At 52.9% G+C, this 22,699-nt stretch overlaps 2 protein-coding genes across 5 annotated transcripts in view; both read left to right on the top strand.

Annotated features, from left to right (window-relative positions):
* CAMK2G (calcium/calmodulin dependent protein kinase II gamma) overlaps nucleotides 1–13,012 on the top strand; it is a 52,787-nt gene extending 39,775 nt beyond the window's left edge. Inside the window, 8 exon segments of the mRNA XM_071215854.1 lie at nucleotides 1,611–1,679; nucleotides 2,772–2,816; nucleotides 4,987–5,035; nucleotides 6,194–6,307; nucleotides 8,260–8,335; nucleotides 8,694–8,788; nucleotides 10,275–10,519; nucleotides 10,996–13,012. Coding sequence (XP_071071955.1) covers nucleotides 1,611–1,679; nucleotides 2,772–2,816; nucleotides 4,987–5,035; nucleotides 6,194–6,307; nucleotides 8,260–8,335; nucleotides 8,694–8,788; nucleotides 10,275–10,507 — 681 coding nt within the window. The 3' untranslated portion in view covers nucleotides 10,508–10,519; nucleotides 10,996–13,012.
* A 598-nt stretch (nucleotides 13,013–13,610) lies between these two features.
* NDST2 (N-deacetylase and N-sulfotransferase 2) lies at nucleotides 13,611–22,678 on the top strand. Of its 4 annotated transcripts, none has more exons than XM_058299080.2 (17): nucleotides 13,611–13,754; nucleotides 14,375–14,472; nucleotides 15,458–15,519; nucleotides 15,902–15,992; nucleotides 16,153–17,493; nucleotides 17,686–17,773; nucleotides 18,084–18,238; nucleotides 18,424–18,609; nucleotides 19,319–19,447; nucleotides 19,574–19,756; nucleotides 20,227–20,323; nucleotides 20,660–20,783; nucleotides 20,924–21,098; nucleotides 21,276–21,446; nucleotides 21,539–21,648; nucleotides 21,832–21,934; nucleotides 22,033–22,678. In XM_058299080.2, exons 5-17 carry the CDS (start codon nucleotides 16,489–16,491, stop codon nucleotides 22,156–22,158), a joined length of 2,652 nt encoding a protein of 883 aa, XP_058155063.1. In that variant the 5' UTR covers nucleotides 13,611–13,754; nucleotides 14,375–14,472; nucleotides 15,458–15,519; nucleotides 15,902–15,992; nucleotides 16,153–16,488; the 3' UTR covers nucleotides 22,159–22,678. The 4 variants fall into 4 exon arrangements, with proteins under 4 accessions (XP_058155063.1, XP_058155060.1, XP_058155061.1 ...); XM_058299079.2 differs by lacking the exon at nucleotides 15,902–15,992 and adding an exon at nucleotides 16,026–16,065 and having other exon boundaries at nucleotides 13,615–13,754; XM_058299077.2 differs by lacking the exon at nucleotides 15,902–15,992.
* The last annotated feature ends 21 nt before the right edge of the window (nucleotides 22,679–22,699 follow it).

The following is a 22,699-nucleotide window of genomic DNA, read 5'->3' as shown; positions in this document are numbered from 1 at the left end:
AGCTGAAAGACTAAAGTGAGTGCATCATCTTTCTCATGGGGCACAGGGCACCGAGGAGGAACCTACAGCCTGCGTCATTAAACCCATCCATTAAAACCAGAGGTGGGACCTCTTGGGTGACATCCCAGCCCTCTGCAGATGTGGCAGGCTTTGTGGGCATCCTGGAGTCCTTGCCTCTGCAGGGGATCTTTCTCTCAGGCAGGCCTTGCTAGAAGGGACGCCTCCGGTCAGCCCCAATCGGACGTCAGCCTTGGCAGCTGAGCCAGGCGGGCTCTGCTCCTTCCTGGTTGGAATGGAAGAGAGCAGAAGCTCATGTGAGTTTAGACCCTGTACCGACCGTTCCCGGGGCCTCGGCCCCTCTTCTCCAGCCTTCAGAATTCAGTGGAGTCGTTCAGCACTGGTGCCTTGGGGTTCCATGCCTAGCCCTTGGTTTGGGGACAGCTTGGCCATCGATGGCCAGCTTGCGGTGGATGGCTTAAAGTCTGGTCCCAGGGGCCCTAAAAGAAGCCTCTAGGCAAGAAGTGGCTCTTCATGTGTGTCCTAGGAAAGAGATGTGCTCTAACTGTCCGGGTATCGTCATTTGCATCCCACTCAGAGATGGCAGCTGCGCATTTTACTCTGCCTGTTGCAGAACCTGCAGGCATCAGGCTGCTCCTGGTGGCTGCCAACTCTACTGGGCCTCCCAGTGCAGTGAGACTGGGCGTGCTGGTTAGGGAATCCTAGGAGGCAGGGAGCATCGATGTTCCCCCAGCCCTGGAGGTCGGCCCCCCTTCTCTCCCTCTTTCCCCATTTGCCGTGCCGTTCAGCGTGACGTTTTGAAAAGCGAGGAGATATCCCTGGTCCTGCTGCTATTAGGAATGTTGGCCTGCTGGGCGGTCGACTCTTTCCTGGGTGCTGGGGTCTGGGTCCTGGGACAGCAGCCACAGCCTCCCACTGGACTTACCTGCCCTCTCCTTGGAGCTCTGCCCTGGCTCCCAGCTGTACAAGCCCAAGATTTATCCAGCGGAAAGGGGAGCGGCACCCGCCCTGGCTCTGCTCCCTGGGGTTGGTGGGTGCATTTTGTATCCAATGTCGAATTCCACCCCTTGCCTCTCTGGGCACCATCTCTCGGGCCATGCATTCTTTCTCTTCTTGCTCCTCTCCTTTTCAGGTCAGGCATCAGTCTGGTGTTAAAGGTTGAAAAGGGCAGTAGGAGACTGCCCACAGATACGGGACCCAGAGTTTCTGACTTTTATTCTGCTTTCTTGTAAACCACCCTCCTTTCCCCTGTAAAGTGGAGAGAAGCTCCTGAGGTTCTTTGGGTGAAATATGACTGTGTGGTGACCCGGCACCTGACATAAGCAGAAATCGATTTCTGGAGAGATGCTCTAAAACAAGTCTCTGGCCTGTTCCCGTGCTGGAGATGCCTCCAGCTACATCTCTGGGCCCTTCCAGATGCCCCCTTCCTCTCCTCATCTCTCCTGCCATTGCTCTCATCCACATAATGTGACAGAGACCACCTCAGACCCAGCTCCTCCAGGCCAGGCCGGGAGGCAAGGGAGGTCCGGGAGTCAAACCTGAGCTGCTTCGGTGACTCTGGGGGAACTAAACCATCTGTTTTCTTGTCTCAGCCACAGAGCAACAACAAAAACAGTCTCGTAAGCCCAGCCCAAGAGCCCGCGCCCTTGCAGACGGCCATGGTACCTCCTGACTACAGCTTCTCTGCCTCTGCCCCTGGCTGCCTCCTGCTTCTTCCCTCTTTCTCTTCTTGCTCCCCTTCCCAGGCCTCCTCGGCCTTTTCCTTTCGCAGGCCCAGTAGCGCAGGCTGCTTTGGGTACTGCCCTTAGGGCCCTGCCTTCATCATCCCGCTCGGCCATGCCCCTCCTGCATGGCAGAATCGCTGCTCCTGCTCCTGTCGCTGGGGGGCGGGGGGGCGGTGATCAGGGCTCTCAGCTCACCCCTAGTGGTCTGCTGCGTGGGCCGGGAAGGTGAGTCACCTACAAAGGGAGAGGCTGGATGCTTCCTTGGGAGCTGTACGTCAGTTCTCGGGGGGCTTCCTTGTAAAATGTGCCTCAGTCTCTCCTTTGTGAAGCCAGGAACAGGAAGGAGGGCTGGGGTGCCCTGCCGCTGGACGGGGCACCCTGTGCTTCCTCAGTTCTTCCCGGGCTCTTCCCTGGGCTCTGTGTGTGGTCAGAGCTCCCTCTGCTCTCTGGCTGGAGAGTTAGCAGGGGAAGGATGAGAGAGAGGGAGGGACGAGTGTGCCTGCTCTTCTTTACTTCCTGCCAGACCCTCGTGCTACCCAGCAGGCCTGCTGGAGGGACAGGAATTCTGGGGAAGGCAGAAGGTGGGGGAAGCCAGCAGCTACCTGGGCTCAGCTTGCTGAGGGTCAGATCGGGTCTTTCTGGAAGTCCTCGTCATTCGCTCTCCCTGTGTCCCTGCCTCCCGCACACCCCTTGATGAACACTGTTGACGGGGCCTGGCCTGTGCCCCCAATCCCACAGCTCTTCTGGTGTACTTGCCCCAGAGACTCCCATGGGACCCCCATTCAGAACCAGCAGGCCACCCTGGCACCTGCTTCCACAAAGTTCCGGGTCTCTCCTTCAGTTAGGACTTCTCAGCCTCCTTGGACCCCAGCTGAGCCAGACTATTTTATCTTATGGGAACAGCTGATGGCCAGGCCTCAGTGGTCATCCTGGGGTCTACGGGAGGACCAGGGTGGGGCTGGGGTCCCTCAGGGAAGAGCTGTAGGTCTGTCCCCAGGTCAGAAGGGTAATTCTCCTCTTCTCTCCCAGGAGCCACAAACCACCGTGGTGCACAATGCTACAGATGGGATCAAGGTGAGTGGCTCCTGAGCCTGTCTCCTGCCTTCCGGGTCAGCAGGAGGCAAGTGAGCTGGGCCATTGGGGTCTAGAGGTCCTGCACTTGGCCACTACAACTGCACGTCTCAGCTGGGGTACCATGTGTCCATCAGTTGCTACATTCCCAGGAAGGGTGTTATTCCTTAGTGATTCTGAGCTCAGGCTCTGTAGTCAGACTGACTGGGTTGGAATTCTGGCTCAGTGCCATTGGGCAAGTCACTGAACGTCTTTGCATCTCAGTTTCCATATCTGTAAATTGAAGACAATAACAGAACCTGCCTCCGTGAGTTATGTTTAAATGAGATTTTTTTATTTTAAGCTTAAAAATTAAAAAATAAATAAAAACAAAGCAGAGGCAAGGGTATAATCAGAATCTAGACTCTTCTCCATTGCCTCATCACTTTATGACCTCAGTGACCTTGTCTTCTTATTTTCACTACCATCTAGTAAATATTTATTATGCCCAGACACCATCCATGGCTCTGGATGACATGAGGTGACAAGACAAAGCCCCTGTCCACAGGGACAGTTTAGGTATGGCGAGAAGGGAGTGGAAGAGACAGATAATAGACCAATGAGGGGATAAGTAAGATAGAATGCTATGGAGATAAGTGCTATAAAGAAAATGGCACAAAGTAAAGAGAATGAGCAGGGCCTTTAATTAAGTGGTCAGGGAAGGAAGTGATATTTGAGCTAAAAACAGAATGATGAGAAGGAGGCAGCCACGCAAACTCTGGGGCAAAATACCCTAGGCAGAGGGAACTGAGTGCGAAGGCTGCCTCCATGAGGCACAGAAGAGATCAAGCAGCGTAGAGCGGGGTGAGCAGGGGGAGAGGGGTAGGAGGCAGTGCGGTTGGAGAAGCAGGCAGGGCTGCTACCTGCCTGGGGCCTTGTAGGAGTTTACATTGTATTTTTTTTAATATATATTTTTTATTTTTTAAAAAGATACTTAGATAAAACAAAATGTTATATACAAAAATATAAGGGATTCCCATATGCCCCACTCCCCACACCTCCCACCTTCCCCACATTAACAACTTCTTTCATTAGTGTAGTACATTCATTGCAATTGATGAACACATTTAGAGCATTGCCACACAGCATGAATTATAGTTTACATTGTAGTTTACACTCGTTCTCACTCAATCCTGTAGGTTATGGCAGGATATATAAAGGCCTGTGTCTCTTGTTGCAGTGTCATGCAGGACAAGTCCACGTCCCAAAAATGCCCCCATTTTACACCTCTTTTTCCCTCTCCCTGTTTTCAGTACCTCCAGTGGCCACTGTCTCCACATCAATGATATAATTTCTTCCATTGCTAGAATCACAATATGTCTGTAGTAGAATACCAGTAAGTCCACTCTAGTCCCTATTTTATTCCTCCATCCTGAGGATTCTGGGATGGTGATGCCCACTCCCCCTCTCATTGAGAGGGTGCCTCGATCCCATATAGCTGTCAGATGAGACTCTCTTGCTTGCAGTTTTAGACTCTCGGTTCCTTGTTGTGGTGGTTGTCCATCCTCACTTCCTTGTAAATTGTCCTGGGTGAGTCCAATGAACTGCAGAGTAGGTGTTCAACTCCGCTGAGGCTTCAGTGTATTTTAACAACAATGAGAGCCATTGGCATTCTCAGCAAGGAGTAATATAATCTAGTTTACACTTTAAAAAGTAAATTAGAAAGCCTTGTGGTGGGCCAAGGAGGAGGTAAGAGTGGCAGCAGGAGAGCAGGAAGCTATCGTACAAATGCGAGATGATGCTGGCTGGAACTCAGATGTTGTAGCCACGCGGTAGAAGAGGTGAGACATAGGTTTTGCTTTGGAGGTAGAACCAATGGGTTTAATTTTTGATTGGATAATTGGGAGGTGAGAGAAAGAGAAGAATCAATGATGATTCTAGGTTTTCGGCCAAGTAACTAGTTCGCTGGTGTCATTTACCAAGGGGGAAGACTGGGGAAGGTTTTGGAACAGATATGGGAGGGAGCTTGGGAATCTAGAGTTGTGTAGGTGTCAGGTGGCATAGGTGGAAGTAGAACTTTCTGTGATTCCTCTTTGCACATCCCATTGGGACACATAATCTGCTTTAGTGCTGCTTGGCTCCCCCGCTGTCCAAGGGCCTGAGCATGTAGAAACATGTTCTTTTTGGCCTACAGGGCTCTACAGAGAGCTGCAACACCACCACAGAAGATGAGGACCTCAAAGGTAGGTGCTGGGCCCCTGGTGGGCAAGCGACCCAGCAGTGACCCAGGTACCCTGGCCCAAGGGGCACCTGCCTTGTCAGTCCCCAGCACGGGAATTGGCAGCTCCCTAGACCTCAGGAGAGGAGTGCTTTCTGTGGGCCAAAATAGGTGGCCCCATCTGGTGTCCTGGGCTGGGAAAGAGGCTTCTCTTCTTTGACCCCAAGTCTAAAATAGCCAAACTAGAGTCTTTTTCTGAGCCTCTCTAGGGCCAGGGCTATGAGAGCTGATCTTGTTGTTTATAATGACGCGACATCCCTGAACAGGGATGTCCCTACAAGTGTTTCCGACTGTCCTCGGACTACTGAGCGGATTTGCAGAACATGAAACCTTCAGTTTTAAAACTAAAAAAACTAAGCCAGTCCCGGGCAAACCGGGATGCGTTGGCCCTAGTCATGAGGCCTTGGTGCAAATGCTGGAGCGGGGGCCCGTCTGATGTCTGTGAAACCACATCTGGCCACCTCCGCGTGGTCCTGTGAGGAGCACCAGCCTGAGCATGGAGCTGGCCAGGGTGCCGGGGTGTGGGAGGGAGGTGCCGTCCAGGCCACGGGGAATCTGCCCTGGCACTTTGGTTTGGCCTCCTGGCATTGCTCCCTTTGCCTCCAGTAACTGGCCTTAGGCGAGGCTATCAGAAAAGATGGAGGAATGTCATAGGACAGAGCTGGGAGCGCGTGTCCAGGGCAGTAAGGGAGAACCAAACCTTTGGGAACCAAAAAAAACCCCCCAGAAAGCACAAAAGAATAGCGCGCCCAGGGATGCCAGGATTAAGGTCACGTGAATTGAGTTTGGGGGATGCTGGCAGGGTAGGAGGCGCCTTCACTGCTGGCCTCTTGACCCTGTGCCCCAGCCCCTAGAGCCTCGTCCCCACATGCAGGCTGTCTTAAGGCTCCTCTGGAAGCCACACACCCAGGGCCCGGTACCTTCCCCAGGCTCTCAGCCAGGAGGCCTCTCCGGCAGAGGCAGCAGTGCGGGATGTGGTCCAGTGTCCACAGCAGCCTGAGGCATCCCCTGCCCCGGCTCCCCGGTGCCGCGGGCTCGGGTCCTGTCCGGCTTGCTCGCTCACCTGCCTTGTTCTGTTTGTTTTGGCTGCTCTGCCTTGCCCTGCCCTGCCCTGGCTGGCTAGCTGCCCCGCTCCGCACTGGGAATGGCAGCTCGGGGCCTGAAGGACGGAGCTCCCGGGACAGAACAGCCCCCTCTGCAGGCATGCAGCCCCAGCCTTCTCTCTGCTCCTCAGCCAGTAAGTGTGAGGAGGCACGTTCTGGCTTCCGTCTCCCTGGCTCATCCTGAAGCCCCTCAGGGCCCTCCACCAGAGCTGTCGGCCCAGCCCAGCGGTCCATCTTAGCGAGCTTCGGGAGCACAGCCTCTGCTAGGGGTGGGGAGCTGTTTGGAGGCACTGTTAATACCAGGTGGGGACAAATTAGCCAGTGGCCTCTGAGACTAGGCCCAAAGCAATACAAGAGGAGTGGGCGGATGTTACCTGGCGTGCAGGGAGGGAGAGCCACTGGGATATGCTCTGGGCCTTGCCAGATCTGCGCTGAGCCAGGAGGGAGGGCAGAGTGAGAAGTAGGTCCAGGGTGGTGGAAGTGATGGGAAACACCCAATAGCAGAAAAACCGTGTGGGGGATGGGGTGCTTCCCAAGGCTCAGCGTAACACCATGACTGAGAGCGTGGGGTTTAGGGCTAGACAGACTTGAGTTCAAATCCCATCTATACAACCTTCAAAAAGGTGGGAAGTGGCTTAGCCTGCCTCATCTTCCGTCTCCTTACCAAGTGGGAATACAGTGGAAAAGAAATGAGATGGTGGAAAGTCTTGGTATGATGCCTTACTGGATTAATGGTAGCTGTCATTTATATCTTTAGTTATGTCTTTGTAGAAGATGTCTTTGCCTGATTCTTTTCTTCCCACCATCTCTCCTTTTAGTGTTTCTAAACACAGTCTTCACCCACAGGGCCCAAGTCAGGTGCTCCAGCTGGGTTCGGTGGGGTTGGAGATGGCTATGTGTAGATATCTACCTGCTTGCCTCTTTAGAATGTGGCAAGAACTGATTGGTTCTCCTAACGTGCTATTTACACACCTGCCTGACACTGCTGATGGCTGTAGGGCCCCTCCTGGCTGTCCCTTTGCCTGTGCCCCTCCCAGCCTGCTCCTTGGCTGTGCTGGCCCAGCGGTGCCATGGGAGGGCTGTTCCGGTGCTTATATTTGTTTTGCAGCTTCTTGCTTCTGTGTGGCCTGGGCCAGCCTGGGGCTCCCGTCATCCCTTAACCTGGTGGGTGCCCTCAGCTAATAGCGGCGCTCCCCAAAAGTGAGCCGCCTGTGAGTGCAGGACGTCACCAGCAGTCCCTTGCTTGGGGTGGGGGTGGGGGAGCTCTTAGGGCACCAACTCTGCCTGCCTGTCAGTCTGAGCCTTGCCTTGGTTTTCCTGAGGAACCCACCCTGGTATGAGAGCTAGTATGAGATTTGTAGCTTTTCTAAGGCTTGTCCAGGGTAAACGGAGCTGTCTCTCAGGTGAGAGGCCATCAAGAGAAGAGTTTTAACAGTTCTCAGACCCCTTATCCTAGAACAGCCCTGTAAACCTGTGAAGGAAATGAACAAGGTGAAGAAAATTAAGCCTCCATTACTGGGCTCTTCTCACCCTTCTGAAGCTCTCATCCCTGGCGGGATTCTGCTCTCTGGCTGGCCGCTGCCCAGAGCTTGGTTCTAGACCACTGAGGGCTGAGAGAGAGAGGTAGCCATTGAGACCTGACTGAGCCCCTCCGGGTGAGAGGAGGAAGCGGGCGGTGGAAACAGCCATATTAGGAGATGCTTCTTAGAGAGGCTGAACCTGCCAGAAGTGGGATGTGTAGACTCTGGAGAGGGTGTCCACAACTCCTCAGCTGTTAGAGACGAGAGTGTTTCCTGAGACCGGGCTGTTAACAGTGAGGGAAGCAAAGACCAGAGAACCGTAACTGCTAAGTGGGCTTCAGGAGGAGGGGGTGTTTGGTTCTACAGACACCAGAGAGGGGGAGATGGAGAGAAAGGGGGCTTGCTCTTCCTGCAAAGAGCCTTAAGGACAGAAGAAGGATGTCTTTGTCAAAGAGATCACAGGGGACTCATTGAAGGATTGGGGAGGGCTCCCTGTCACTTGGGAGCTGCCCCCGTCTCACATAGGTAAGTGGCTGGATGTTTTTCTTCCCCCCCCCCCCCCACAGTGCGAAAACAGGAGATCATTAAGATCACAGAACAGCTGATCGAGGCCATCAACAATGGGGACTTTGAGGCCTACACGTGAGTAGAGACCGGTATCCTTGAGACCTCCAGGCCTTCCCTGCTCCCCAGAAAGCAGCTAGGATTCTGGGAGAAGGGGGAGCTGGGCTTTGGGTGCAAAGCTTCTGAGTTAAAACATCAGGCCCCTACCTGAGAGCCCTTCCTGGAAGAGAGCTTGTGATTGAGCCCACCCTGGTGCCTTCACCGAGAGTATCCTAGAGGTGGGCAGAAGGGACAGGACCAAGCGTTCAGCAGGCAGACCCCCAAGGTCTTGGCAGTGCTGTCAGGCCTAGCCTGCAGGTGCGGGACAATGCCACTGCCAGGGAGGGAAGACAGGTACCTCCCCTAGAAGCCTGACGGGCTGCTTTTTTCTCTGCAGGAAGATATGCGATCCAGGCCTCACTTCCTTTGAGCCCGAGGCCCTGGGTAACCTTGTGGAAGGGATGGATTTCCATAAGTTTTACTTTGAGAATCGTGAGTGGGTTCGTGCTGCTGATATACTCCTGCCTGCCCCTCACCCCCTCAGCCTCTGTCCCCGCTCACCTTCTCCTCTTCCCGGCTGCCTCCTTTTCCCTTGTTTTACCTGCCTGTCACACCCCCCCATCTGCGTGCTTATTCCCTTTTGCTCCGACGATGAACTTAAACTAGCACCTCCGAAGGCGCTGCTCCAGAGCCCACGTGTCCCCCGAAGGCGGACAAATTCCAGAGCTGCCTGCCGGCAGTGCCAGTTACCACAGTTAGGCCCCATGTATTTCCTTTTAAGCCTTACCACTTTCCTAGAAGGATTGGAAACCGTTTGAGATTAGGATGAGACGGTCTCTATTGCAGGTTTCACAATAGAGGAAATTAAAACCAGGGTAAGAATGTGCAAGCAAGTTAACAGGGCATTGGAGATGATTTGTGGGATCAGAAGTTGTGGTTAGGAGCCTCCCAAATACCGGGGGATGCAGGAGTCTTGAATGGGGAAGGCAGGGGTGGGGGAGTTATACTCTGGACAGGCCTTAGGAGACTCAGGATGCGAAGAAGCTGAATCATTCATTGCCTCCCTTGCTGCTAAATCACACATCTTTAAGATCTCTTCTCTCAAAGACCCTCCCCCCTCATTTTTTCCCCCTCTTTTTCACTTTATCTTGGGCCTTCCACATCCTGCCCTCAGTTTCATTTATCACTGTTTTCTCACACTGACTATGGTCTGTCAGCTGCAAATATAAACCCCAGGCTATCTGAGTAATTCTGTTAACCAGCTGAAATTCCAGAACTTAAAGCTCTAGGTGAGGGCTCTGTATAACCCTTGAATTGAAATATAACGTGAATCTCAATAAAAACAACCCGATTTGCACAGCGTATTTCTGAGCATGGCAATCCCACTTCCTTTGCCTTTCCCCCAGAGGATCCTGGGAACCCTGAGCATATCCTGAGCTTTGGTGCTTTGGTGACTGACTCTGTTTTGACTTTGGTGCCATTTTTTTTTTTAACCACAAGTCAATTTTTGAGTGTTTTAAGTCCATAATTTTGCTATATGGGCCTAATCAGGGAGAAACCAGCCCTTTTGAAATCTCAGCCTGCAGCCTGGCAGAGTTGAAAAACCACCGGTTTTAGTTAGATGGTCCCGAGTTCAAACCTTGTGTGATTTTGGCAAATTACTTAACCTTATCCTTGAGCTTATTCCCTTATCTTATAATGAAGACGGTATTAGAGACCAAAGGGTATAGCTTGTGCGTGTAGAACCCCCAGCACACTTCCTGGTTAAAATAGCAGCCGCTCTGGTCATCGTTGCCCAGCTTTCTCTTCGTTTTGGATAATGTGATGGGGTGTCCCAGGCTCTGGAGGGGTCATGGGGGACTTGGAGACTCTGAACCGTTGCTGGAGGGTGAGAGTTGGACAGTGTGGCCTGGAAGGAGGATGTGAATCCCCAGGCCTGATGCTCCTCCTGCCTGCCACCCTGCCCTGCCCCCTGCAGTCCTGTCCAAGAACAGCAAGCCCATCCACACCACCATCCTGAACCCACACGTTCACGTCATCGGGGAGGACGCCGCTTGCATCGCCTACATCCGTCTCACCCAGTACATCGACGGGCAGGGTCGGCCTCGCACCAGCCAGTCGGAGGAGACCCGGGTGTGGCACCGCCGGGATGGCAAGTGGCTCAATGTCCACTATCACTGCTCAGGGGCCCCTGCCGCACCGCTGCAGTGAGCTCAGCCACAGGTGCACCTGGGGAGGGAAGGGGATGCTGGGACAGGTGGGGTCAGACGAGGAAGAGGAGGCTGGGAGGGGGCATTGCGGGGAGAAGGTGTGGGCTGCCCCCAGGGGTGGCAAAGGCTGGGCTGTCTGGTTGTAAGGAATTATGCTCTGAGGTCAGACAGGCTTGGGTTGGGCCTTCTTGACTCCAAATTGGGTGACCTTGGACAGACTACATCCACACCCTATACCTCAGTTTTCTTCACTGTCAAAAAGAGGGAAAGAACAGTGCCCACCTAGCTGAGTTGTTGTGAAGATTAAATAAAGCACTTAGCAAGTGCTCAGCAAATGTGAGGCAGTGTTCTGTTTCAGTGTTAGCTCTTCCCCCATCCTCTACCTTCTCAGGCAGACTTGGCCACATGAGAAGTCCCAAAACTTATCTGTGTTATGCTCATTGTCCTCTGTTCCTCCCTTTTGTTCCCACTTTCTATCCTGTTTGACAGGGGCATTAGGAGATCCCAGCCGGAGGTCGAACTTTTGCAGCCAGTGGCTCTGGAGGGCCTGAGTGACAGCGGCAGTCCTGTTCGTTTGAGGTTTAAAACAATTAAATTACAAAGCGGCAGCAGCCAATGCACGCCCCTGCATGCAGCCCTCCCGCCCGCCCTTCGTGTCTGTCTCTGCTGTACCGAGGTGTTTTTTACATTTAAGAAAAAAAAAAAAACAAGAAAAAAAGATTGTTAAAAAAAAAAAAAGGAATCCATACTATGATGCGTTTGAAAATCACCGATAGCCCTTGGGCTGGCAAGGAAGCAAAGAAAGCAGGAGTTCGTGTTACGCCCGTCCTAGCATGAACAGCAGGCTCACCCACCAGCCCTGAAGAGGGGAGCTCAGTTTCTGGCCCCTGTGGACTCAGGGGGGACCAGGCAAGAACTCTGACAGAGCTTTGGGGCCATGTCGTGATTGCAGCCCCTGAGGTGGCCTGCCTGCCCCAGGCCTAGAAGTGGACTTCTTCAGAACTTGCATAGGCACCTAGAATGAGGCTGAGGAGAACTTCGTGGCCACCAGACCTACTTGGGAGAGAACGCAGAGCTCCCAGCCTGCTGCAGAAGCAGCTGAGAAGCCGTGGCCTTGGGACTGAGGGCCCGGACATTGCTGTACTGTTCCATTTAGTTTAGAAGGGAAGAGAATTGGTGCTGCAGAGTGTGTCCGCTACGGAGCCGATGAGAAACCTCTTGTTAGTCTGACATGCACTCACTTACTCATCCATTTCTATAGGATGCGCAATGCACGTGGGCCCTGATCCTGAGGCCTGATCCCTGCAGCTGGGAAGGGGGAGGGGCTGTCACTTCGCTTCATGTTTGTTTTCTTAGCAGGGAGAGCCAGGCCCTGGTGAGGGCTCCCCCTTGCGGACTTCGGCAGTTCTGTTTCTGTGCTGATTTGGACCATCTTTGTCTTGCCTTTTCCTGGTGGTGGTCCCCGTGCTGACCCTCATCTGGGCCTGGGCCCTCTGCCAAGTGCCCCTGTGGGATGGGAGGAGAGAGGCAGTGGGATAAGAGGTGGTGGTTGTTTCTATGCATTCAGGCTGCCCTCTGGGCTGCCTCCCTTCTTACTCTTCTCTTGCTGCACGTCCATCTCTTTTCCTGTCTTTGAGATTGACTTGGTGACTATGGCAAGAAAAGGTGTCCTCTTTAAAGAGGCCTCTCTACTGACCAACTAAAGTATAAACTTACTGCTGGACAATCTGCATGGGCATCACCCCCCTTCCCACCTGCATGCACCTCAAAGTGGTGTCCAGAACCACGGCCCCTACACTCATTGCCTCTCTCTGTGCTCAAGGAGTTTCATTCCAGGAGGGAAAGATCTATTAAGCAGATAGTGGAGAAGAGGATGGAAGAGCAATTGGTCATGGCCTTGTTTTCCCCAAAACAACCTTGCAGAGTTGTCTGCAAAAATATCTGCACTTTTGGGGGGAATGGTGGGTAGACCCCAACTCCCTGGACTACCTTCAGGAGGCACAAGAGCTGGGGGAAAGGCAAAGCCACAGGTTTACTTGGAGCAGCCGAGAAGTAAAAACTTATGGGTGCTGGTGCTTGGATTTAGCCAGGCTTCTCCGAGCACCTCCTGCATGCCCCAGCCCCTGGGCCCCACCCCTTCCTGCCCTGCAGCCTGCAGTGCCAGCACTCGGACACCTTCACCTTGGGGTTTGGTTTTGCTGGCTTGAAGACAAATGGTCTTAGAGTTCATTGAGACCCATCGCTTCATAAGGCTGCTCCAGCCCCACTTCTCTTTAGCATTCTTTTTCTTCTTCTGGGGCTAATGTCAGCATCTATAGACAATAGACTATTAAAAAAAATCACCTTTGAAACAGGAAATGGAAGGCATTTGATGCAGATTTTTTGCATGATGACATAGAAATAATTTAAAAATAGTGTTTGTTCTGAATGTTGGTAGATCCTTCATAGCTTTGTTACAATGAAACCTTGAACTGAAGATATTTAATAAAATAACCTTTAAACAGTCCGTCGTGTTACTGCTGTTGCAGGCTAATGGCCAAGAGCTTAGATTTTAGCAGATTTTACAAGGCTTCAAGATGGAGGGATGTATACCTTTTCCTACCCGTTCTGGGCCCACTTTAGAGTGAAACCGTCAGCCTCCAACTGGTCCACCTGGCTAGCTGGCTCCCGAGGAGTTTGGGGTGGGGAGAAAGGAGGTGGTCCGTCCAGTGGCGGGCCTGGGCCTGGGCCTGGGCCCCGCCCCGCCCCGGGCCCCGCCCCGCCCCGGGCCCCGCCCCCCGGCCCGCCCCCGCTCCCCCCAGGCCCCCCCCCCCCCCCCCACTGCAGGGCTGAGTGGACGAGCCCGCACCCTCGGCCCGCCCCTGCTCCGCCAGCCCCGGCGCCCGACGCTCGCCAGACTGTGCCACCGGGCGGGGAGGCGGGGTGGGCCTCTGTGGGCCGGGCGCGGAGCCCGTCGTCCCGGAGGCCGCGGCTCGGCTGCGCGCTAGGCAGGGCCGTTCAGCGTCCCGGCGTCTCGGCCGCACGGCTGCCAGGCCGGGAGCCGGCGAGGACCCGAGCGGGTGCCGAGAGCGGCAGCGCGCCGCCTCCCCCCGTCCGGGAGCGGTGGTTGGGCCCGGCCGCGGGCGAGCGTTCGCTGGGAGATGGCGGAGCCGCCGCGACGCGGCCCGAGGCCCCGAGAGCAGGGAAGCCGGGCAGCCCCGGGACGCGGCGGAGCCCGGGGACAGCGGAGACGCCGCCCACTCCGCCGGGTGAGCCACCCTTGAGGAGAATCCCCCAGAATGTGGCCTCCACCCTCGGCCGCCCTCAGTTCCTCCCCTCACAGACCTCGGTGTTGCCACCATAACCACCCGCAGGACCGTCCCGGGCGGCCGCTCAGTGCGCCCCTCGCCCTCTGTCCCGTCCACTGGCCTCCCTCGTGGCTGTCCATCGACCTCAGCTCGACCCCTCACTGCGGGGCGCCGTCCTCCCCTGGAGACCCTCCCAGCCCGGCGCCTGCCTCGATGTCATCCAGCGCGCCCCTGGCCCGTCCCCTTTGGTGCCCCCAGGCAGTGCGCTCTTCGTATCCACCTGTGACCGCACTTGTCCCCTCAACGGAGCCCCTTCGTCCGTGACCCCCGGCGTCCCAGCCCGCCCCGCCCGTGTCCCCCCTCAGTACCCCCTCGTCCCGCAGCCTCCGCACTGCTTGTCTCCCGGCCTTCACCCACCCCAGGATGGCCCTTGGGTTTCTCCCTCCCCAGAAACCTCCCAGTGCACGCACAGCTCCCTGTCCCCGCGGTTTTGCGCCTCCTTCAGTATTTGTCATCCCACTCCACACTCCACCCCAACAGCCCCTCGGCACCCCGTCCCTAAATATTGCTGCTTTTTCTAGGTATGAAGCTAAAATGCAGTGGTTAAGAGCACGGGTTCGGGAGCCTGACAGGCCTGACTCTGAATCCCACTTCCTGCATTGACCGGCTGTGATCCTGGGCAAGTTACCAAGCTTTTCTGGGCCTCAAAATTATTCATATGTAAAATGGGGATAATAATAGTACTTACCTCATAGGTCTGTGTGAGGATTAAATATATGTAAAGCTCTTAGAAGAGTGGCTGTCAGTAAATGTTAACTATTATTATTAACATTATGAGTGATAAACCCCAAGTATCCACTTAACGTCAGTGACTTCCCACTAGTGTGTTTTCTCTAAAGAGTTTCTTCTAATTCTTAGGATTCACCCTTTCCCAACATCATTTTGATCCTTTGTCCCAGCTCTCTTCTCATGTCAGTTGATTTTACTCAGGCCAAAGCTGATCCCTTCTTGAATTATCTCTCTCTAATCAAGGGGGGAGGGAGACAGTAGAGACGTTGTCAGGCCTTCCTGGATGGAGTGGCTAAGGTGGGGTGAGTGACAGTAAAGCTTCTAGAAGCAGTCTCTATTTAAGAAAAAGAAAAAAAGAGTCTCCAAATTAGGTCTCCTTAAAACTTGTATTTCCTGATTATACTGTCCTTACTCCTTCCCTCTCTTAGTTGGACACAACTTAAGCCCCTGTTATTCAATGTCATCTAGCCCCACTCAGTTTGCTCTGTTTTTGCAACAGGTCTCTGAATCTTGCATGTCTTTCTAGGCTAGGGGTCTTATTAAGAATCCCCAAGGGGTCCCTGGAAAAATTTCAGGGGTCTATGAGCTTGAATTGAAAAAAATCAACTTATTTATCTTTATTTTCTTTTAATCTCTAACTGAAATCTAGCAATTTCTTCACCTATGAATTATGCAATAGATAAATTACTGTGGTATTCATTTTGCCTGACTGGCAAAGGGGTCTGTGGAACAAAAAAATTGAAGAACCCCTGCTCTGGGCCCCTCTGACCTATTCAGGAATAGTGGGGGTATAATAAAACCTAGGCTAAGGTAGGAAGGAGAACTGGAGTAGGCAGAAAGAAGGACTCTGAATTCAGTTCTCTGGCTTTTCTCAGGTCCCAGTGATGTGACCTGCTCTGGGGCTATATTCGTATCTCCTCTCCTGACACTGGTACAGGTGAGGTGAAGGGCAGGGGGTGGGTAACTTTTAACAAGCAATGGAAATGAGAGTCCCCAAGTTTTGGGTTTGAAAGCTAATTGAATGATTAGCTAGCAGCCTCACTTTCCTCTTAAATTCTCCCACCATAGTGTCCACCTGACTGCAAGTTCGTTAGGGCTGTTAGCCTGTGATACTGGCATTGACTGATGGGGAAGATTAACTGACCACTGTTTCCTCTTATCTCGCGTTTCGTTGGCACATGAGACTTCTGGGGCTTTCCATCTCTTCTTAGACCAGATCTCTGGCTGGCTGGCCAACAGCTCAGTCAGGGGCTGGGAATTCCTTTTCAACCTCCTGGGCTGTTTGACTTCTTGTTGATGGGAAATTTGTTCCCTTCCAGCCATTGAATATACTTGTTCCAGCTCTGAACCTAGCTCAGGGAGGAGAATTTGGACAGAATTCTAAGAAAGGGAATGAGCTGTAAAGCCAAGGTACGAGACTTAGCTTGTATTCTTCTTCTGTAGGACCTTGGTTTTGGATAACAAATCATCCAGTGAACAAGAAGTAAGAAAGATGAGAGTGGTGGTGGTGGTGGTGGATGGATTGATGCAGTTTCAAGAGAAGTAACCCAGGAATTTCTTTGTCTTTCAGGTAGTGGGGGTAGTGATTGTGAACTTTGCTGACCTCTGATGTGAGTTGCTCATCCAGGGCCTAGGATGGAGCCTGGACAGATTTGTAATCTGAAGCCGTGGCCAGGGTGCCATGGTGACCTGAGACCAATGGACTCTATTAAGTTGCCCCCTGCTGTCCCTTCTACCTCCCCTACCCTATACTAAGGGGACTTCCTTCACCTCTTCAGGGACTCTGAGGGAATCCCTTTCCCCTATTTTCCTGTCCTTCCACTGTCCCAAGAGAGCCCTAGCCTGTAGAGCTCCTACCTCTCCCATCCCCTGAGGTGATCCTCATCCTTGCCTCCCCTTCCCCGCCATGCTCCAGCTGTGGAAGGTGGTACGCCCAGCTCGGCAGCTGGAACTGCACCGCCTCATACTGCTGCTGATCGCTTTCAGTTTGGGCTCCATGGGCTTCCTGGCTTACTACGTGTCCACCAGCCCCAAGGCCAAGGAACCCTTGCCTCTGCCCTTGGGAGACTGCAGCAGTAGTGGGGCAACTGGCCCTGGTCCTGCACGGCCTCCAGTTCCACCTCGGCCTCCCAGGCCTCCAGAAACAGCTCGAACTGAACCCGTGGTCCTTGTGTTTGTAGAGAGTGCATACTCACAGCTGGGACAGGAGATTGTGGCCATTTTGGAGTCTAGTCGTTTTCGTTATAGTACTGAGCTAGCACCTGGCCGAGGAGACATGCCCACATTGACTGATCATACCCGTGGCCGTTATGTCTTGGTCATTTATGAGAACCTGCTTAAGTATGTCAACCTGGATGCCTGGAGTCGGGAACTTCTAGACCGGTACTGTGTGGAGTATGGTGTGGGCATCATTGGCTTTTTCCGAGCCCACGAGCACAGCCTACTGAGTGCCCAACTCAAGGGCTTTCCTCTTTTTCTACACTCCAACCTGGGGCTCCGGGACTACCAAGTAAATCCTTCCGCCCCCTTACTGCATCTCACACGTCCCAGCCGCCTGGACCCTGGGCCACTGCCTGGTGATGACTGGACCATCTTCCAATCCAATCATAGCACATATGAACCAGTGCTTCTTGCTAGCCTTCGGCCAGCTGAGCCGCCTGGGCCAGGACCAGTGCCTCGCCGAGCCCGGCTTCCCACTGTGGTACAGGACCTGGGGCTGCATGATGGCATCCAGCGTGTACTCTTTGGCCATGGCCTTTCCTTCTGGCTCCACAAACTTGTCTTCGTTGATGCTGTTGCATACCTCACTGGCAAGCGCCTCTGCCTGGACCTTGACCGCTATGTCTTAGTAGACATCGATGACATCTTTGTGGGCAAGGAAGGTACCCGCATGAAGGTGACTGATGTTGAGGTCAGTCTTTCTCCTCTCTCAAGTTTCTGTCCTTTGAAGCTATTTGAAGCTCTGTCCTATCAGTCTCCTTTCCTTGATTCTGAACTTGTCATAGGTACTCCCTGCCTTTACCAGGTGGGAAGAGCACTACTTCTTATTTTTTTCCTGCTCAGTCTTTTTCCTGATTTCTTGTTTCCCTGCTACTCTTCCCAGGCCCTGTTGAACACCCAGAACAAACTCAGGACCCTGGTCCCCAACTTCACCTTCAACTTAGGCTTCTCGGGCAAGTTCTATCATACTGGTGAGCTTATTCCTTTGCTTCTCCAGCCTTTCAGTCTTTGTTTGGTCTGTCCTTTCACTATCCATCTTCCTGGGTGGACAAATTGGAGAAAAGGAGTACGGTTTGGGGACAGACTTCTGTGAGCAACTATTAACGGATATGAATTTAGGTTAGCATGGGTGGCTGGAGGGCAAGTTGGCAGTGGGGCAAATAGAAGGTCTTACGTAGGTTGGGGTCAGTAATGTCTCAGGGATGGAAAGTGGTCAGTATTTTAGAGCAAAGGAGGGCACGGGCTCAAATCCAGGTGTCAGCGGTCAATATGTGGTCATAGGGACAGAGGAGGAGGATGCAGGGGACGACATGCTGCTGAAGCACCGTGAAGAGTTCTGGTGGTTCCCCCACATGTGGAGCCACATGCAGCCACACCTGTTCCACAATCGCTCCGTGCTAGCTGACCAGATGAGGCTCAACAAACAGTTTGCTCTGGTGAGACACTTGGATCCTTTCTCTATACTTTCTCCCAAAGATAATGCCTTCTTTGCAACCTTCTCCTAATGGGGTATCCTTTCCCTATCCTTTGCATTTTTCTTTCTGTGGAGGCATCCCCACCCTCTTTCCCCTCTACTCCCCAAACCTCACCAGGTCCTGGTGAGAGTCTCTGCCATTCCCAGGAACATGGGATTCCCACGGATCTGGGGTATGCTGTGGCCCCCCACCACTCGGGCGTGTATCCCATCCACACACAGCTCTATGAGGCCTGGAAATCTGTGTGGGACATCCAGGTGACCAGCACTGAGGAGTATCCCCATCTCCGCCCTGCCCGCTACCGCCGTGGCTTCATTCACAATGGCATTATGGTGAGGGACTCTCAATACAAAAAAAAAAAATTTTTTAAGATTTATTTACTTATTTATTTGTTTTCTATTTATTTCTCTCCCCCGCCCCCCCCCCCCGCAGTTGTCTGCTCTCTGTGTCCATCTCTATGTGTTCTTCTGTGTTCGCTTGTATTCTTGTCAGTGGCACCGGGAATCTGTGTCTTTTTGTTGCATCATCTTGCTTTATCAGCTCTCCGTGTGTGCAGCACCACTCCTGGGCAGGCTTCACTTACGCTGGGCGGCTCTCCTTATGGGGTGCACTTTTTGCTCATGGGGCTCCCCTACACAGGGGATGGCACTGCTGTGTGCATCCGCACTGTGTGTGGGCCAGCTCATTACACGGGTCAGGAGGCCCTGGGTTTGAACCCTGGACCTCCCATATGGTAGGCGAAGGCGCTATCCATTGAGCCAAATCTGCTTCCCCCAATACAAATTTGAAACAATCTCTCAACATTTAGCCTCCAACCTGTGTTATGTCCAGTCAACTGCCAGTCCAGTTTCATCTACCTAATAGGGGGTAGTGGAGTAAATAGTCATATCATAATGCACATAGCAAGAGCTTTATTGCTATAATTTCAGGCTCAGTCCTCTACAAACCAAGGGAATCCCATGTTGCAGAACTTTTGTCCTTCATCTAATTCTTATTCTACCTTTTAAATCTTATCTATCACTCTTTTCCCTTCCCCTCCAGGTGCTGCCCCGGCAGACTTGTGGCCTCTTCACTCACACTATCTTTTATAATGAGTATCCTGGAGGCTCTCGCGAACTGGACCGGAGCATCCGAGGTGGAGAGCTCTTTCTGACAGTGCTGCTTAATCCGGTAAGGTGCTGAGAGGAAGGGCTAGAAGATTGGAGAGCCAAAGTGTTTGCAGGCTGGGACCTTTGCTGACCAAAGCTGATTCCGAGGTAGGCTCTACACGTCTGACATGCAGGCACCCCCTTGCAGATCAGCATCTTTATGACCCATCTGTCCAATTATGGAAATGACCGGCTGGGCCTGTACACCTTTGAGAGCCTGGTGCGCTTCCTCCAGTGCTGGACACGACTGCGTCTACAGACCCTTCCTCCCATCCCTCTCGCACAAAAGTACTTTGAACTCTTCCCTCAGGAGCGAAGTCCCCTTTGGCAGGTAAGGGTGGAGTTCAGATGAGATGTGCTGGGGTAGAGGTCGGAAAGAAAATAAGGCTTTTTTTTTTTTAAGATTTATTTATTTTTATTTAATTCTCCCGACTCCCCCGGTTGTCTGTTCTCTGTGTCTATTTGCTGCGTCTTGTTTCTTTGTCTGCTTCTGTTGTCATCAGCGGCACGGGAAGTGTGGGCAGTGCCATTCCTGGGCAGGCTGCGCTCTTTCTCGCTGGGCGGCTCTCCTTATGGGGCGCACTGCTTGCACGCGGGGCTCCCCTACGCGGGGGACACCCCTGCGTGGCAGGGGCACTCCTCGCGCGCATCAGCACTGCGCATGGGCCAGCTCCACACGGGTCAAGGAGGTCCGGGGTTTGAACCGGGGACCTCCCACGTGGTAGACGGATGCCCTAACCACTGGGCCAAGTCCGTTTCCCGAAAATGAGGCTTTATCTGATTCTTCGGCCTTCCTTTCAGAATCCCTGTGATGACAAGCGGCACAAAGATATCTGGTCCAAGGAGAAAACCTGTGATCGGCTCCCCAAGTTCCTCATTGTGGGGCCCCAGAAGACAGGTGAATCATCCTTAGTCAGCTTCTCTTGCCATGCCTTAAACTCAAAGGATTCTTTTGCCAAGAAATTCCCTTCTCATATGCACCCCCTCATTAATCCTTTCTCTTGAGACTGTGATTCTTCATTCTACTTGTACATCATAATCATTGGTGGAGTTTCTTAAAGATCCACAAGTGACTGATGCACAGTTGAGAAAGTTGAGAACTACTGTTTTAGCCCTTCCCTAGACCTCTGTCATTCATTCCTTCTCTCGTTCTAGTTTGGTACGGGGAACCGCGGGGGCAGCCCTTCAAGCTGTCTTCTCCACTACAAGGATGTGGTCTTTGTCTCTCATTTAGGGACCACAGCGATTCACTTCTTCCTGAGCCTGCATCCAGCTGTGACTAGCAGCTTCCCTAGCCCGAGCACCTTTGAGGAGATTCAGTTCTTCAACAGCCCTAATTACCACAAGGGTATTGACTGGTAAGCTAGGACCTTTTGGAATGCTTCTCAATGGAACACTCCCTTTACCCCCCAAAATCCCATTCCAGCTTCCATCAGCAAATATCTTGCCCCTTCACTTTTTGCAAATTTCTCTACCTTTCCTTTATGCTACTTCCTAGGTACATGGACTTCTTCCCTGTCCCTTCCAATGCCAGTACTGACTTCCTATTTGAAAAAAGTGCCACCTACTTTGACTCAGAGGTTGTACCACGACGGGGTGCTGCCCTCCTGCCACGAGCAAAGATCATTACTGTGCTTATCAACCCTGCTGACAGAGCCTACTCCTGGTACCAGGTCTGCCTGAAGCCAGTGACCATCGGTGCTTAAGGGAGGGAGATGGTGATTGCTAGAGGGGTAGAAAGGAATGAGGGTAGGGAAACTAGTGCTTTGAAAAAGCACCGTGTTGTCTGTAAAGACAGAATAATTCCTTCGAATCTCCAATCCCCTCCCTTCCTACTCCTTGTCCTTCAGCACCAGCGAGCACATGGAGACCCAGTTGCTCTGAACTATACCTTCTACCAGGTAGTTTCAGCCTCCCCCCAGGTCCCTCCAGCACTTCGTTCCCTGCAGAACCGCTGTCTTATCCCTGGCTACTATTCCACCCATCTACAACGCTGGCTGACTTACTACCCCTCTGGACAGGTACAACCCCCATAGCCCTCATTGGGATAACCCCTCCCCTGCTCTTCCCTTCAGCCCAGAGGCTTTTAACTAAAGGGCTTCTGTTTCTCTAGTTGCTGATTGTGGATGGGCAGGAGCTGCGTACTAACCCAGCAGCCTCAATGGAAAGCATCCAGAAGTTCCTGGGTATCACACCCTTTCTGAACTACACACGGACCCTCAGGTGGGAGAGCATGACCCAGGGGAGAAGTCCTCTGGGGAAAAGGGGAAGCAGGTTGAAGAGACATGGATTTATCTTGACCCACAAGGACAGACTTGTCCATGTGGGCTGGGAGGGATGGTGTGCATTTATGGGGCCTGGATTTCCCTTGTCTCCGCCACCAAATGGCCTCTTCCTGTCTAGCAGGTTTGATGAGGATAAAGGATTCTGGTGCCAGGGACTTGAAGGTGGTAAGACTCGTTGTCTAGGCAAGAGCAAAGGTCGGAGGTACCCAGATATGGACTCTGAGGTAAGTAAATGCCTGGGGCAAGGTATCCCCCTTAACCTCCAGGATCTGATTCTGAGTCACACTCCTTACTATTTCTGCCCTCATTTTTCTACTGATAGTCCCGCCTTTTCCTTACGGATTTTTTCCGGAATCACAATTTGGAGTTGTCGAAGCTGCTGAGTCGGCTTGGACAGCCAGTGCCCTCTTGGCTTCGGGAAGAACTGCAGCATTCCAGTCTGGGCTGATGTCCCAGCCTCCTGTACCAGCAAAGGCCCCTGATTCCCTAAGGGGCAAGCCCAGAGCAGGGCCCAAGGGAGCTTGAGTGACCTAGCCCCTCCCCCTTCTACCTCAGTGGCCCTCAGGCCTGGGGCAGGAGAGAAGGGAAGGGCATTCCTTTCCCATAGCTCTGGGGTCTGGCAAAGTGGCTTCCCTTGGTACCTGCTAGTGCCATGTCATGGTACTAGGCACCTATGACCCATGGTTGTGGGAGGTAGGGAAGAATGAGATAGGTCTAGGCAGGGTGCAGAGGAACATATTAATCCAATGATTTCCCTCTTCATCCCCAACAGTGTATCTATCTATACCTGTCTATGAGAGGGACCCCTTACTGTCGCCCCTCTAATCAGGCAGTGAGATCTACCTGTGACCCAGCCTCCCTAATGTCATTCACATTGAATGGGAATGAGGCTGGACGGTGGCTCATAGAGCTAAGTATGTGCCCTAGCTGTGGGCTAGAAATGTCCTTAATAAACATCCTTATTTTTCTGTTTTGTCTGCCTCACTGTA

The sequence above is a fragment of the Dasypus novemcinctus genome, chromosome 6 (assembly GCF_030445035.2).
Source record: "Dasypus novemcinctus isolate mDasNov1 chromosome 6, mDasNov1.1.hap2, whole genome shotgun sequence".
In the NCBI taxonomy this organism is placed as follows: Eukaryota; Metazoa; Chordata; class Mammalia; order Cingulata; family Dasypodidae; genus Dasypus; species Dasypus novemcinctus.
The sequence above is the reverse complement of the archived record's forward strand: the minus strand, read 5'-3'. Positions and strand labels throughout refer to the sequence as shown.